Below are 15,010 nucleotides of genomic sequence, written 5' to 3'. Positions count from 1 at the left end.
TGAAATGCAAAAATGATCCAGATTGAGCATATCAATAAACGCCTCAAAATCTTTTATATGTACAATCCAAATAATTGTTACAAAATGTATCATTTTTAAGACTTGAAATCCTCTTCTTTTCATATCTCTATATCTTGAGGTCAAGATGATTAATCGGTGGGTATTTCAATGTCGGAGTTAATTTTTAAATGGGTTTTTAACTTGTCTTACTTTGATAGTATAAGGTTGCTGCCTCATATAGATTTTATATAAAGCCAACCTTACTTGTAGAAATAAGGCAGTGATTTACATCGTCTACTTTGATGGCATAAATACCTCTTTTAAACATTGTCAATATTTGACACAAATTTAAGAGCGTCAAATCTATACCATTGAGTTAAAATAGTAAGTAGATTACTACAATCGTACTTCTAGTAAAATTGAACTTTATCCTTTTAAAAATATGGGTATACATGAAAAAATGACCGATAACCTGTCATCTACATGCGTACATTTACATAGTGGTGTTTTAACGATCCATCACATTCACTCTTGACCAATAATGGAGATCACTTATTAACCATCCATCACATTCACTGTTGACCAATAATGGAGATCACTTATTTGCGGAAAATAAAGAATTACAAAATTCCCTTACAAAACATCTCAGGGTTTTATTATCGTATGCTTTCACAACAGAACATCATTTCTCTCCCTTTCTTTAGGAAAGACCATCACAGCAACAAATTTTACCATAAAATAGAGGAACCCAAAATCCTGAGAGAGAGCACCTCTACATTCTCATGGCAACGAAATTAGAAAACTTCCAACATTCTCAGGTGCACCATTCGGCCATCCTGAGAGAAAGAGAGGCACCTCTACAAATTGCCAAGTTCATCCAAAAAATGGACCCAAAATCAATCAAATAGTGGAGGAAAAAACAAAGAAAAAAAAAACTACGAACAAATCGAGCTTGAATCGCTATCCACCAGCCCTTTATCCTGACGTATAGCACGCAATCTACAAGACTGTTTTATTATCAAACTGTATGTCGAGGGCCATTCCCATGGCACAATTGCAAAGGCATCGCCATACTCATTCATGCCTCCAGCAAGGAATTGCCATGCCATTGCCCCAGCTCCCGATCTCCTTCTCTTTGCCGACTTGTAAATTATGTCATAAATTGTCGAATAAAAAGCATCACGCTGTGTTGGCTCGAAGCCTTCTTGCTGTGTTGAGATACCAAACTCGGTAAATAAGACTGGCTTTTGAAGCATCGTGTCTCCATCTTCGATGTGAGACTTCACCCATTTAGCGAGGTAGTTCAGCTTCTTTTCGGGTGATGGCTCAGGAAACCTGTAATTTAATGTGATTGTTTATTTCTAGTAACAACGATATGTAGAGGAAAGAGATGGGTGTAAGTCTTGACTACGGAAATACATTGTCATGAGGATCATCATAAACCAGGTCAACAGTTTGGCACAGAGAGAGACCTGTCAGAACATGATTCCAGTGGTGGATTCCATCCTCTGTCCATCGTCATCTAGCCAACACTGCGGATTCAACAGTGATGATCCTCAACATGTATTCTGAATTTCCATAGTCATATGGATTGTATATAATATAGGTAACAATGGACTATAACTAGACAGATAAAGTCGACAAAATCCTGTTGGAGTTATCACTGTCTACTGAATGATGAATGATGGATGGTGATTGAGATATTTGGACACACTATAGGGGCATGTCCTGTCCTGGTGGATCTCCTCTTTCAATTACCAACCATCATTTCATTGGATGGAGATGACCCAAAGGGTTTATGTGTCTCCATACCTCATTGGATTATAGCACACTTTCACACACCCACACACACAGACAGATTTGGGGCATTTTGGGTGTGCCAACAAGCATTTATTGTGATGTGCAACTAGCTGGTTCAGTATGACAACCCTGCTCTTGCCCCACCAGCGGTCCATTTCAACCACAAATAACTTGGTCTAACAGGCTGGTCCAGTCTGACTATAATAACATAGTTTCCTTTGTTATCCTCAGCTATATTATTGTCACCATACTATTGTATATACCACATACCAGTTATCAAAATATACCACTTGCCAGTTATCAGGATATGCATGAACGGACGCAAAGTCGATAGCCGAGATCATATTGTTGCGAATGAAGTCCACACCGAGAGAGCTCGCCCAATCGCCCGGGTTCCTATCAAATTTCTCAGGGGTTGTGGGTCCATAAAATCCTTCATTCCCAACACTCAACAAGTGTTTATTGTCGATGGATTTCACGAACTCTGCCATTTCCTTGATCCAACCCTACAATTCTTCAAATGTACTGATAAATGAATCAACCCCAAAAACTCACTCACAAAAAAATATAATGCTACAATTAGAATATAGTGGGATATATATGAGAATTGAGATTACGATTAAATAATTAATTATCAATATCCAACAAATATTTCCAACTTTTCCTGCTACTCTGTTCCTCCCCAGACAAATGAATATATAACTGCCAATGATAAAAAGAAACAAAAAAAAACATATAAATTCCAAGGGAGATAACAGGTGGCCTTACTTGGAGAGTGTCACCTGAGGGATCAGATTTGCAACGAGGCTCATTCATTATCTCCCATGCGAAAATGGTAGGATCGTCCTTGTATTTGATGCCGGTCAAACTGTTTCTTCTAGTCAGAATGGTCTGCCAAAAGAAATAATAATAATGATTTGAGTTCTGATATATTGACATCAATATTTTAAAAGGCAGTAAAAGAAAAACTAAAACCAAATAGCTCAAACTGAGCCAAACACAAGTCCAGCTGAATTAAGTTATGGGTTGACTCTGTTCATTATGGAGGGAAGAATTTACTGATAGTTTTCCTATTAGTAATAATCATAATACAACAGAAAATTTGACAAAGTATTCCTAAAACTATAACTTATTAGTACCTAATCTGGGTAGTCCAAAGATTTATTCTGTCAGCAATGATGTTTACAACTACTTTAAGTCCGATAAAAATGCCTAGCAAAAATGATTGCACTAGTTTAACAAGGGAAAAAAAAAAAAACAGGAGGCATTGGATGGAGAGTGAAAAATAATAATTTTTTATGCTCAATGAGGTGTGGGTGGGTGGGTGTGCGGTGAGAATATACGCCAAAAGCATTACTAGAAAGGGCAAATACATCAGGATAGTAAGTCCTGATACAAATAATAAAACAAGAAATTGACTCTCAAAAAATAAAATAAAACAAGGAATGAGAATTATCCTGACCCAAATTCATGCCAAAAACCTAATGAGTGGGTGCAATCAAGTTGGCCAAGTTGAAGCATTAAACCCAAAAAAAACAGGAATAAGTCTGTTGGTATGGAATTACCTTCATGTAATTTTTAAAATGACTGCGGATGAATGGATCAGAAAAGAAAGAATCATTGGAAGAGCTTGAAGCTGCCCCTTGTTCCAATGCCCATTGAACATACTGACCCTTACCACCATAGGCATGCAAGTTATTGACGAGGCAGAGGATTAATCTTATCCCTTGATGCCGAGCTTCTGCAATGACTCGATCCAATCCCTGAAATGCCCCAATTAGCTTGTTAATATCAGACAAAAATCCAAAAATATAGAAAAAGAAAGAAACAAAACAAAGAGAAAGATCTATTATTTTACAGCATTGAAATTGTTACATGGAATTAGTGAATGTGCACGTGTAGCATTCGTTTATAGCAATCTATCCGAGCATGGTATCAAATAACGCCCAAAAGAAATAATTAACAAATTTTTTGAATGTGGTACCTGTAGGGTTTTCCACATACCATGTGGCACAGAGTTAATGTTCAGCGCTAACTAAAGAAAATCCAGCACTTTGGCCCAAATGGGTCTTAATGTTCAGCGATAACTAAAGAAAACCCAGCAATTTGTTCCAAATGCTTGTCCTGTGTCTATTTCTTACTAATTTCAATATTCAAAAACATTGGAGCATCTAAACTTATTTATGCCTGAAGACTTATTATTATTTTAATAAATAAAAGGACATAATATATCATGAGCCAGTCAAATAATTCATCAAATTGATCAAATAAACAAAGCAAAAACTCATGAAAATTAAAATCAAATTTGCTCATTCAACAAAATATCATGAACCCTCCTTTCTGTTTGCATTACCATAGCATTCAAATTTCAGATGGAATATTGTTAGCAGCCATCAAGAAGACAACATCTGATAGTTTCTTCCATTAACAATAGAGAAAAAATTGGTGGGTTAATATGATCCGGTGGATTGGTAGGGGCATACATTTCTTTTTCTTTCGAAAGTTATCAGGAGGGGCATACATTCTGTAGATGTTTCAGGAAGATAGGTAGAGACTGATAACTCTATTCAGATCTCATTTCAATGTAATAAGAAGACATCAGACTTCCATCGTTCTAGTAATTTATGCATCATCAAACTATGGTCACATTTATTCCCATTTAACAAAAAAAAGTTACTCATAAAAACAAAATCAATATATAAAATGAGACCATTATTTTGAAGATTAATTAAGCGGATATTTTCTTTTCTACAGATCCATATAATTCCTCCATAAGACCATATACCAACTAAGAACTGAAATTTAAAGGGTACAGAACCATTTTAGCAACTGCAGATCAAATCATTCACCAAATAACAATAACAAATCAATAATTTAATAAACGCTGCACAAAATCACAAAGAAACTGCTATGAGAACTAACCAAGCCAAATTCGTGAAACAAACACCACAAAAAATTAAATCAGCCTCCAAACTCATGAAGCAAATAAAAAAGAAAAACCAACTAAATGTACCTTGAAAACTCGCTCATCAATTGTCCCAAGTGAGAGTTGCAGTGCATTATAACCACCATCATTGAAAGCCCAAGTCCTGCAGACAGTGAGACCCATTCTTGCACCAGCTTGAAGCATTGCCCTGACCCTAGGCCTGCTAAACTCCTCCACTGCCTGGTCCATTAACCAATAAGAATTCCACCCATTCACATAAAATGCTTTTCCATCCACCATGAACTGAGTCCCATTCTTCTCTACAAAACCCAACTGTGGTTCTGCAAAATAGAGCCTTAAATCCCCAAGAGTCATATAAATGAAGGCCACAGAAGATGCAAAGCCCAATATAGGGACTAGAAGCCCATTGCCTGCTACCATTTTCAGGGCCAGTGCCTTACAGCCTGTGTGAATGTGGGACACTTATGACCTAGTGCTTGGTATCACTGAGATGACACAGTACTTAGATGAGATTTCTTTGAGTTCACCTCAGCACCAAATCCAGATTTCAAGCTCAGCACACAGTTCAGGAAGCTTGGGTGTCCTAAAATGCCAATTTAAGGGTTCAGGCAACCAATAAATAGATTTCAACAACAGTGTGGTAACTTGGGGCATCCTAGAAAACCAACTCCAGGGTACTCAGGTGACCTTTGAGGAGCTGGGGGTCTTGTAACACCGGTATTTTAGGGTTCAGGCAACCCATAAATAGACTTCAACAACAGTGTGGTAACTTGGGGCATCCTAGAAAACCAAGTCCAGGGTACTCAGGTGACCAATGGGGGTCTTGTAACACCAAGAATAAAGGCCCCAATTGATCTCCTCAGCTTTATCTCTTGCTGTTTGTCCAATAAGACATATTTGTGTCCTTTCTCAATATCCAAAGGGGTCCCAAGGGAGTACTAGTTGAACTGAAATGAGATTTTTGGTGTCCTACAAGGTCTTGTGTTCGAAATCCAAGGCACCCAGTGTGATAAATGGGTGCCCTTTTCCCCAAGATCTTGAGTCACCAATAGGCTGTACAGCACAGGATCTAGGTACCCTGTTGTTTGGTGTCCTAAAAATTAAGGTACCTCTTGCAATTGGTGCCCTTTATTCACAAACTTGAAGTAGCCAAACCAAATATTGCTCTTACTCTATGGGTACCCATATAGGCAGAGTCAGGGGCATCAAAGCAGGATTTTGAGCCTTAATACCTTCACTTAATATAGCCACATGGGATCAATCTTTTTCTTCAAAGAAATGTTGGGAGCTAAAAGGGAAAATTAAATCCTGGGTCTACAATCTTAGAGATGGGTGATTCTTAGAATGGAGGAAGAAATTTCTGGTTTTATAAAGCAAAAGGCATACTGTGTCAAAATGGGGAGAAAAAAGATGAAAAATAGTAAGAGAAGAAGACATTTTCATGTGCGGTGGGATGCTTATTTTTTTGAATGTTAAGTTGGTGTATTTTCCATATTAGGTGGAGTGTAGGCTTCACATTCTAAACTATATGGGGTCAAACCTCTTGCCGCCCATTGTTTATAGAAATAATGAATCAAAAAAGACATTTCATCTTGAAATATTATACCTTCCTGTTTATTCCGCCATAAGGCTGCGAAAGTCACATGCAAATTCTTTATTTTCTTCACCGTTGGGTACCACACAAGGAAGAAAAGGAAAAGGTTAAAGCTAAAATAAAAAGAGAAAGGTAAAATAACAAGTTTCCTTGTGCTACTAGAAAGACTATATTCCATAGGTTAAATTAAGTTTCATATGTAAATTAAAAAGCAAAAACAGTTCCTATCTAAATTAAAAGAAAAAACAATCTTCATACTTGAAGTGGGCCACTGAAAATGACTAAACAAACCCCTAATTGTGGTGTGTGTATTCATATCTAAATTAACAAAACCATCAGATGATTTTAAGATTATGATACTCTTAAGACTGATACGCATTTGATTTCTTCCATTGAATTAGTTTATGCATACTAAACATCAAATTCTGTTGCTCTTTCATTATTGCCACTAACAATTTCCCCGGAGGTGTAATTTGATTAATTTCAAAATCCATAATGATTCTTATTTGCAAGTTTGTTCAAAAGAATGACAGTGTATTTGACATTAGATAAAAGGAATTTATTTCTACTCTTTAGTATGATTTGGTAAATTTCTCAATATTGAAATACTTTAATAAGAAATATAAATACCGAGAACGTCTATCATATTCTTTAGTGACTTTTAGCTTCATCCAGTACAGTAACTAATGGAAAAAGTTTCTACAAGGCAAGGGCCCAAGCAATCAAATTAAGGCGCGTCTAAAGAATTCACTAGAAGAGGTTGCTTCGATGCCCAAAAGTCCTCAAAGTGATCATCTTGACCACAGGATGTATGGACATGAGAAAAAATAGATTTCAAGCTTTCGAAATAGTACATCTTGTAATGCATTTTGGATCGTTGATTTTCAAGTGTTCATAGATCAGCTCGATCTAGACTATTTTTGAAATTTTGGATTCTATAATTAGATATGAAAGTAAATTTTCAGGTCATCACAAAGATTTTCAATGCTGACACAACATTTTTTACCCTATTTGATGGTGCACCTTACTTTGATTGTTTAAAGCCTCAGCCTTATACAAACCACCCCCATAACTAATATGACATACATCAACTACTTCATGAAAGGGTGCAGTTTGTATAGAGCCTAGGCTCTAAACAATCAAATTAGAGCCTACCTTCAAATAGTATCGAGAAATGTGGTTTTAATATTGGAAATTTTTGTGATAGCCTTAAGATATATTTTTATATTTATTTATAAAGTTTAAAGCTTAAAAAATATTGTAGATTGATGTATCTATAAAACTTGAAAATCTTAAAAATTGATGGTCCAAAATTGTGTTACAAACTACACTATTTTCAAAACTTGAAATCCATTTTTTTTTCATGTCCATGCATCTTGATGTCGAGATGGTCAATTTGAAGATATCTGAGCATCAAAAACAAACTCTTCTAGTGAAAATTTTGGGATAGGCTCAAAATTGATTGTTTAGAGCCTTGGCTCTATATAAACTTTTCCCTTCATGAAAAGTGTAGCCCGAATTCAATGACATGCAAATTGAGCGTTAATTTGGAAATTATGAATTTATGATTGCATGATTTGTTCTCATGGGAGATCCTTTGCTTTAATGCGTAAAAGACAAAGATGCCTAGCTGCCTTATTCCAATAAGTTCACTATTATTGGGAATTGTACCCCACATTACAATTACTAACCAATTGTATTTTTTACTTGCACAAATCCCACTACAACCATTATCCTATTATTTTTTTAGCAATTTACAATTTTTTATTCTACAATATTCTCCCCCTTACTTTTTCATCAAGATGTGTTCTTTTCCTTGGGTTGGTAAGCCTTCTCATACAAACCATCTGCTACACCAATAGATAAAAGGTCACATACTTGGTAAAGTCTTTTTGCGGTTTGTATATAGCCAAGGCTCTTAACAATCAAATTTGAGCCCACCTTCAAATAGTATCAAGAAATATAGTTTTAATATTGGAAATATTTATAATAGCCTTAAAATCTATTTTCATTTTAATTATAAAATTTAAAACTTAAAAAATAGTGTAAATAGAATCGATCTATGAAAACTTGAAAATCTTGAAAATTGATGATAAAAAAATACATTATAAGATGTATTATATTTTGACATCAAAACAACCTCTTTTATTGAATTTTTTGAGGTGGGCTCTATTTTGATTGTTTAGAGCCTACGCTCTATATAAACTTTTGGGATTAATGCACTTATTGTTAGTGTACTATTGTCTGAATTGAAATGGCATCCTCCCACAAACAGTGATGTTCTAACAAGTCCTTGAAGTATTGCTTCTATTTTTATATGAAGGTAGGTATGCAAATTATGAGAATATGACCTAGTAATACCAACTGCTTCAAGCTTACCATACTCATCATCACCTCCATTCATCGGGACCATCAAGGCCATGGTGATTTTTTCGTTGACCATCAACCATCATGGCACCGTGTTCAAAAACCTTGGATCCCCACCCATTTTACAAATCCGAATTGACAACTAATAAAAAGTTGGTCAAGAGAGGAACCTAGGTTGCGTATTGGGAATTTATACAATGAGATCGTTTATTTTTGGTACGGGATGATCACAATTACTTATAATCATCTGATATGAAATTTGATAGCTAGGGTGTGTTACAAAGTTCGAAAAAATTTATTTTGAACTTTAAGTTATTTCAATAAAATAAATGCAACCACCTAATTTCACATCCAATATCAAAATTAATTGTGACCACCTTGCACCAAAGTTAAATGGTCTCATTATATACTTTTCCTTACGTACCCATTGAATTTGATACAAGTCAATGGTTCCTGATCCGCATTGCTAGGTTTTAAAACTCTAATCACACCCATGGAATTTGATATAAATCGGTGGTTTTTGTTTCAGATTGCCAGGTTTTAAAACCACGATGATAGTATGAATTTCATGAGGTGATCATGGGAATCATGACCAAGATGACGATGATCATGATGATTTGTTTGACCATAATGATAGACAGAGGATGATAACGATGATGATAAAGATGAACCTTTTTTGGGCCCGACCTTCCTTGGTAATTAACAATGGGTGTAGTTTGCATGAGGTTGCAACCTTAAACAATCAAAGTAAGATGCACCTCCAAATTTTATTATAAGACATATTTTTGTGTAAAAAATTATTTGGATGGCCTAATAATCCGTTTTCATCTGTAATTACAAAATTTTAAAAATCTTAAAAATAGATGGGTCCAGATAATGTGGTTCAAGATGCACTATTTATGGGTCTCAAAATATTTTTTTTTTCATATTCATACATTTCAATGACGTGATGATCAATTAGAGAATTTTGCAACATCAAAAAAAGCTTTTCCAATATGGCTCACCTTAATTCTACATTTAAGGTTGTGACCTTATATAAATGTTTTCCATTTACAATAGTCAAAAGAAATGAATATTGTTTTGAGACCAAGGTTTGAAAATTTGGTGATCCGGATCGGAATCACCCTATCTAGATCGGGATATGTCGATGGCGATCTAATTCATGTCATAAATGGGGAATTGGATGGATATTTGATTTGTAAATGGGGAATTGGCTGTGGGTAACTGGAACCGATGAGATTCGTGTCATAAATGGGGAATTGGTTGTGGGTAACTGGAACCGATGAGATTCGTGTCATAAATGGGGAATTGGCTGAGATCTCTGAATGAGGAAACTTGGGTTAGGTCCCCTCTTGATCTACCGATGAGATTCGTGTCATAAATGGGGAATTGGGTGAGATCTCTGAATGAGGAAACTTGGGTAAGGTCCCCTCTTGAACCGATGAGATCTCTGAATGAGGAAAACTTGGGTAAGGTCCCCTCTTGAACCGATCAGATCTCTGAATGAGGAAACTTAGAAACTTGGGTAAGGTCCCCTCTTGAACCGATCAGATCTTTGAATGAAGAAACTTAGGTAAGTGCAAACTTGGGTAACTTTGGGTTAAGTGCAAACTTGGGTAAAAACTTAGAAACTTGGGTAAGTGCAAACTTAGGTAACTTCTTGGGTAAGGTCCCCTCTTGAACCGATCAAATCTCTTAGTGAGGAAACTTAAAAACTTGGGTAACTTTCGGTAAGTGCAAACTTGGGTAAGGTCCCCTTTTGAACCGATCAGATCTCTGAATGAGGAAACTTAGAAACTTGGGTAATGTCCCCTCTTGAACCAATCAGATCTCTGAATGAGGAAACTTTGAAACTCACCCAACTTAGAAACTTGGGTAAGTGCTAACTTGGGTAAGGTCCCCTCTTGAACCGATCAGATCTCTGAATGAGGAAACACACTCTGAATGAGGAAACACACTGAAACTTGGGTAAGTGCAAACTTAGGTAACTTCTTGGGTAAGGTCCCCTCTTGAACCGATCAAATCTCTTAGTGAGGAAACTTAAAAACTTGGGTAACTTTCGGTAAGTGCAAACTTGGGTAAGGTCCCCTTTTGAACCGATCAGATCTCTGAATGAGGAAACTTAGAAACTTGGGTAATGTCCCCTCTTGAACCGATCAAATCTCTGAACGAGGAAACTTTGAAACTCACCCAACTTAGAAACTTGGGTAAGTGCTAACTTGGGTAAAGGTCCCCTCTTGAACCACTAAAGTGCATTTTTGAATTACGTTGGATAAGTGTGTAACTTGGGTAATGTCCCCTCTTGAACCAATCGGATCTTTGAAACTCACCCAACTTAGAAAGTTGGGTAAGTACTAACTTGGGTAAGGTCCCCTCTTGAACCGATCAGATCTCTGAATGAGGAAACACACTAAAGTGCATTTTAGGTCCCCTCTTGAACCAATCAGATCTCTGAATGAGGAAACACACTAAAGTGCATTTTTGAATTACGTTGGATAAGTGTGTAATGTCCGCTCTTGAATTACGTTACGTTGGATAAGGGCGTAAACTTGGGTAATGTCCCCTCTTGAACCGATCAGATCTTTAAATGAGGAAACTTTGAAACTCACCCAACTTAAAAAATTGGGTAAGTGCTGACTTGGGTAAGGTCCCCTCTTGACTTTTGAATTACGTTGGATAAGTGTGTAACTTGGGTAATGTCCGCTCTTGAATTACGTTACGTTGGATAAGGGCGTAAACTTGGGTAATGTCCCCTCTTGAACCGATCAGATCTTTAAATGAGGAAACTTTGAAACTCACCCAACTTAGAAAATTGGGTAAGTGCTGACTTGGGTAAGGTCCCCTCTTGACTTTAAATGAGAAAAGACAATAAAGTGCATTTTTGAATTACATTGAGTAGAGTAAGTGTGCACATACACAACAACTCACACGCATTGTGTGAGACTTTTTTAGATGTTTTTGCTTCATCCAATCTTCGATGGCCTAAGTGTGCACACGCTCAACAACTCATATGTATTGTGTGAGACTTTTATAGATGTTTTTGCTTCATTCAATCTTTGATGTGGGCCAAATCAGTCACATTTCTTCACCACCATATAAAACAAACTTTGGGGCAACAATTTTCATACGGAAACTCACTCTCTCTCTCTCTCTCTCCCTGCACCCACCACCTTGGCATATCTCCCTCGTCCCTTCCCCCATGGGTGTCTCTCTCTACTAACAACCCCTTTCTCTCTCCCCCTGTGGCATCTCTCTCTACATACAATCAATTCTACTAAAATTCTTTCGTTTTTTCTTTGTACTAACTTCTTCCATTAAGTTTGTTTAATATAACTTCTTTTAAAATTTAAAACTGAAAAGTTAATATAAAAAAAAAAGAAAATAATTATAGACATTCATTTTATTATCATTTTGCATTTTAAACTTTATTTTGACTATAAAATGAACTTAATAGACAACAAATACTCAAAATGAGACAAGTTCTCAATATTTATATTTTTGACATAATTATAAAAAACTATAATGCAATAGTCACTATTTCTTTTAGAAACTTAAAAAAAAATAGATTTTTTGAGAAATTATAATGATTTTTTTAAATTTTTTTTGAGATGGATCAACCACTTAACATAATTTTTGGCCCATCCGGGTCATATACGTCTTTTTAAACCTTGATTGAGACAATGATGCTTGGAATTAGCGGAAAGGGGGCTGTGTCCTATCACTTTGCCTATTCAACCGTAACTTTTTTTTTTCTTTTGTAATAAGCAAGTGGGACAAACCCTCAGTCCTCTTCCCACCAAACCACTCGTCTATGTGTCGCTCCACCTTCCAAAATCCATTTTAGAAAATAAATTTTTGCAACCAAAATTTTGCAAGTCTACTATCCAAACAGCAAAGATCATGAATCTTTAAGAAAAAAAAGGAATTTGAGTTGTCTACATTCATTAAAATTAGAGATTATAAACCGGTGGGAAAAGGGCGAGTCGACTCATAACTGGTTGGGTGCCAAACTAGAAAACCAGAAAAAAAAAAAAAAAAGTAATTTAATACCTGAAATTTGATTTTTAGATCTATAATTTGATTTTCTCTCTATCAATAATTGATCAAATGCTATTTAACCCCCAAAATCAATTGATGAAGACTTTTTTTTAAGCAACACTAGCTTAATTGGATCAATTTGAGATTTTGATGAGCTTTTCTCGTCAAAATCTCATGATTCTTGAACCCGAAAACTCCCTTCGATTCTTAACAAAAGAACTTAGAAATTTGTTATAAATCATTTGTATTTAAGCCCCTATATCAATTTGTAGTATCGACAATCAAAACAAGAGGATTGAATTTTCAAATTTGAGGGAGTTTTTTTAAACTAAAATTGAAATCTTTTTGAGTTCTCTCCCGTTTTCCCACCAAAACCATTCAAATATATTCCAAAAAAGGTTCATACCACATTGATCTACAAAAGTTCTAATAATTTTGTTTAATCAAATTTGAAAATATCGAATTTCAACTTTTGGTTATTTTTCAGACATTTTTCCGCATTTTTATGCCCAAAATGTTTTTTTGATTTTGTTTTCTTTTATTTTGATTTTAATTTATGCTTCATATACTGTGGAATTAATTTATTTATTTTAGATACTTGATTTTAACCTCTCTCTTTTTTTCACTTTTTTTGTTCTTTGTTTTATCCTTTTTCTTATAGGTTATGAGGTATGTTTCGTATCCTAAATAGGAGGCTAGGACAAAACAATGGGTTGACGGTCGACCATGAAAAATAGACTAATGTGATCTTGCCAAAAATTCTTTTTTTTTTATTTACTTTTACCCTTTTTTTTTTTTTCTTCTTTTGGCAAAGATCATTTACAAGTTATCTTATTGCAATACTCTTGCTTCAAAGAAAATTAAACTAACAAATCCAAGATCTTTAAAACCTTGATATCATTAAACCAATTTTCTTTAAACAAAGAAAATATCAACAATTCTTATGCTGAAAAATATAAAAACAATATAATTAAATATAGCAAGAAACAAAAAGAGAGAGCTGGAGATTACCTCAACCGGGATTATTACACCTCACACCGAGTCCACCACTATCTGATGGCGCAGGATCAATGATCAACCTTCAATCTCAAACGGGAAAACAATTTTAGGCCAAGCCACACCAATAAAACATGAACCTCTTTTATCACAAACTAAAATCTTAGGTGAATTTCCTTAGCAACCTAGTTTGAGAGAGATGAATTCTCTTTTTGTTATACCCTAAAACCTTTAGTCATAAATCCATAGTTGAGAGATGGGAAAAAGAAAAACCCCACCTTAACCCCTTTTTACAATGTGGAAGAGAGAGAACAAAGATGAGAGAGTGAGGCGTGCCCCCCTTGGGCTTTTATGAGAGAGAGAGAAACTTTCTTAAGAGAGAGATATAAACATAAGGTATAGAGATTTTTGGTAGAGACATTCCTTTTTACAGGCTTTAAATATTATTATAGTTTCTTAGGGTTTTCCTTAGCTTGCCTCTATGAGATTGAATATGAACCATTGATCTTGGATGACTTGTGGGGTGAAAGATTTGAGCTCTCCATTCCATAAATGAGCCATCAACATTATGGAATGTGCTAGAACATTTATCCCCATTTCATAAACCACTTTTCCATCAATAGAAATTAAATTAAATAATTCTAAATATAATATTGAGCATACTAAAATAATGCACAAGCATTCTCATGCTTTTTAAAAATTCATTCAAAGCTTCATCAAGTCAATACCTTTCCAAAACACATAGCAACTTGGCCTACAAGCCAAAATCACTTATCACAAAAATAAAATGTTTCTAAATGAGTGGAGTGTGCCACCCATTAGAGGATTGTTGGGAAGAAAGACAAATCGGGTAATACCCGATCAACTAGCACAACGGAACAAAACAATTCTTCCCCTGTTGTGCCACAACTCAATTGTACCCTCATTCTCCACTGCATTTATAATGCCTTTGGAGAGCTTTGCATGCAATAAGTACAATGTCGAATACTTTTTACCTTTTGCCACAATCATAACATCCTTGGTGAACTTCCATTGGCCATCACTGAAGGTATTACATAACCCCTCATCATCAAGTTTACCTGATAAAGTTAAATTCAAACGGATGTTAGGAACATGTTTCACATCCTTGAGAAATAACCTTGTGTCGGTATTTATTTCCAAACAAACATCTCCTATGCCAACAATTTTGGCCAAACGATCATTGACCATCTTTACAACCCCAAAGTCACCGGGTGTATAAGATGTGAAGAAGTCCTTCCGAGATATAA

General features: G+C 35.5%; 1 protein-coding gene across 8 annotated transcripts; it reads right to left on the bottom strand.

The window, feature by feature from the left end:
- Window positions 1-578: 578 nt before the first annotated feature.
- Window positions 579-6,247, bottom strand: MAN2 (Glycosyl hydrolase superfamily protein). 8 transcript variants are annotated; one of them, XR_016058568.1, is made up of 6 exons: window positions 4,814-6,247; window positions 3,366-3,563; window positions 2,569-2,691; window positions 2,071-2,306; window positions 1,473-1,532; window positions 1,200-1,335 (listed from the first exon to the last, which is right to left on the bottom strand). XR_016058568.1 is itself a non-coding variant. In XM_020676486.2 (5 exons), exons 1-5 carry the CDS (start codon window positions 5,165-5,167, stop codon window positions 936-938), a joined length of 1,311 nt encoding a protein of 436 aa, XP_020532145.1. In that variant the 5' UTR covers window positions 5,168-6,247; the 3' UTR covers window positions 579-935. The 8 variants fall into 8 exon arrangements, 4 of the variants coding, with proteins under 4 accessions (XP_020532145.1, XP_006859039.1, XP_088726998.1 ...); XR_016058569.1 differs by lacking the exon at window positions 1,473-1,532 and having other exon boundaries at window positions 579-1,335; window positions 2,095-2,314; window positions 4,814-6,088; XR_016058570.1 differs by lacking the exon at window positions 1,473-1,532 and having other exon boundaries at window positions 579-1,335; window positions 2,071-2,314; window positions 4,814-6,063.
- Between the last annotated feature and the right edge of the window lie 8,763 nt (window positions 6,248-15,010).

This window comes from Amborella trichopoda, chromosome 1, assembly GCF_054954075.1.
Source record: "Amborella trichopoda isolate Santa Cruz 75 chromosome 1, AtrichopodaSantaCruz75HAP2 v2.0, whole genome shotgun sequence".
Taxonomy (NCBI): domain Eukaryota; kingdom Viridiplantae; phylum Streptophyta; class Magnoliopsida; order Amborellales; family Amborellaceae; genus Amborella; species Amborella trichopoda.
Note: the sequence above shows the minus strand (reverse complement) of the source record. Positions and strands in the feature narration are given on the sequence as shown.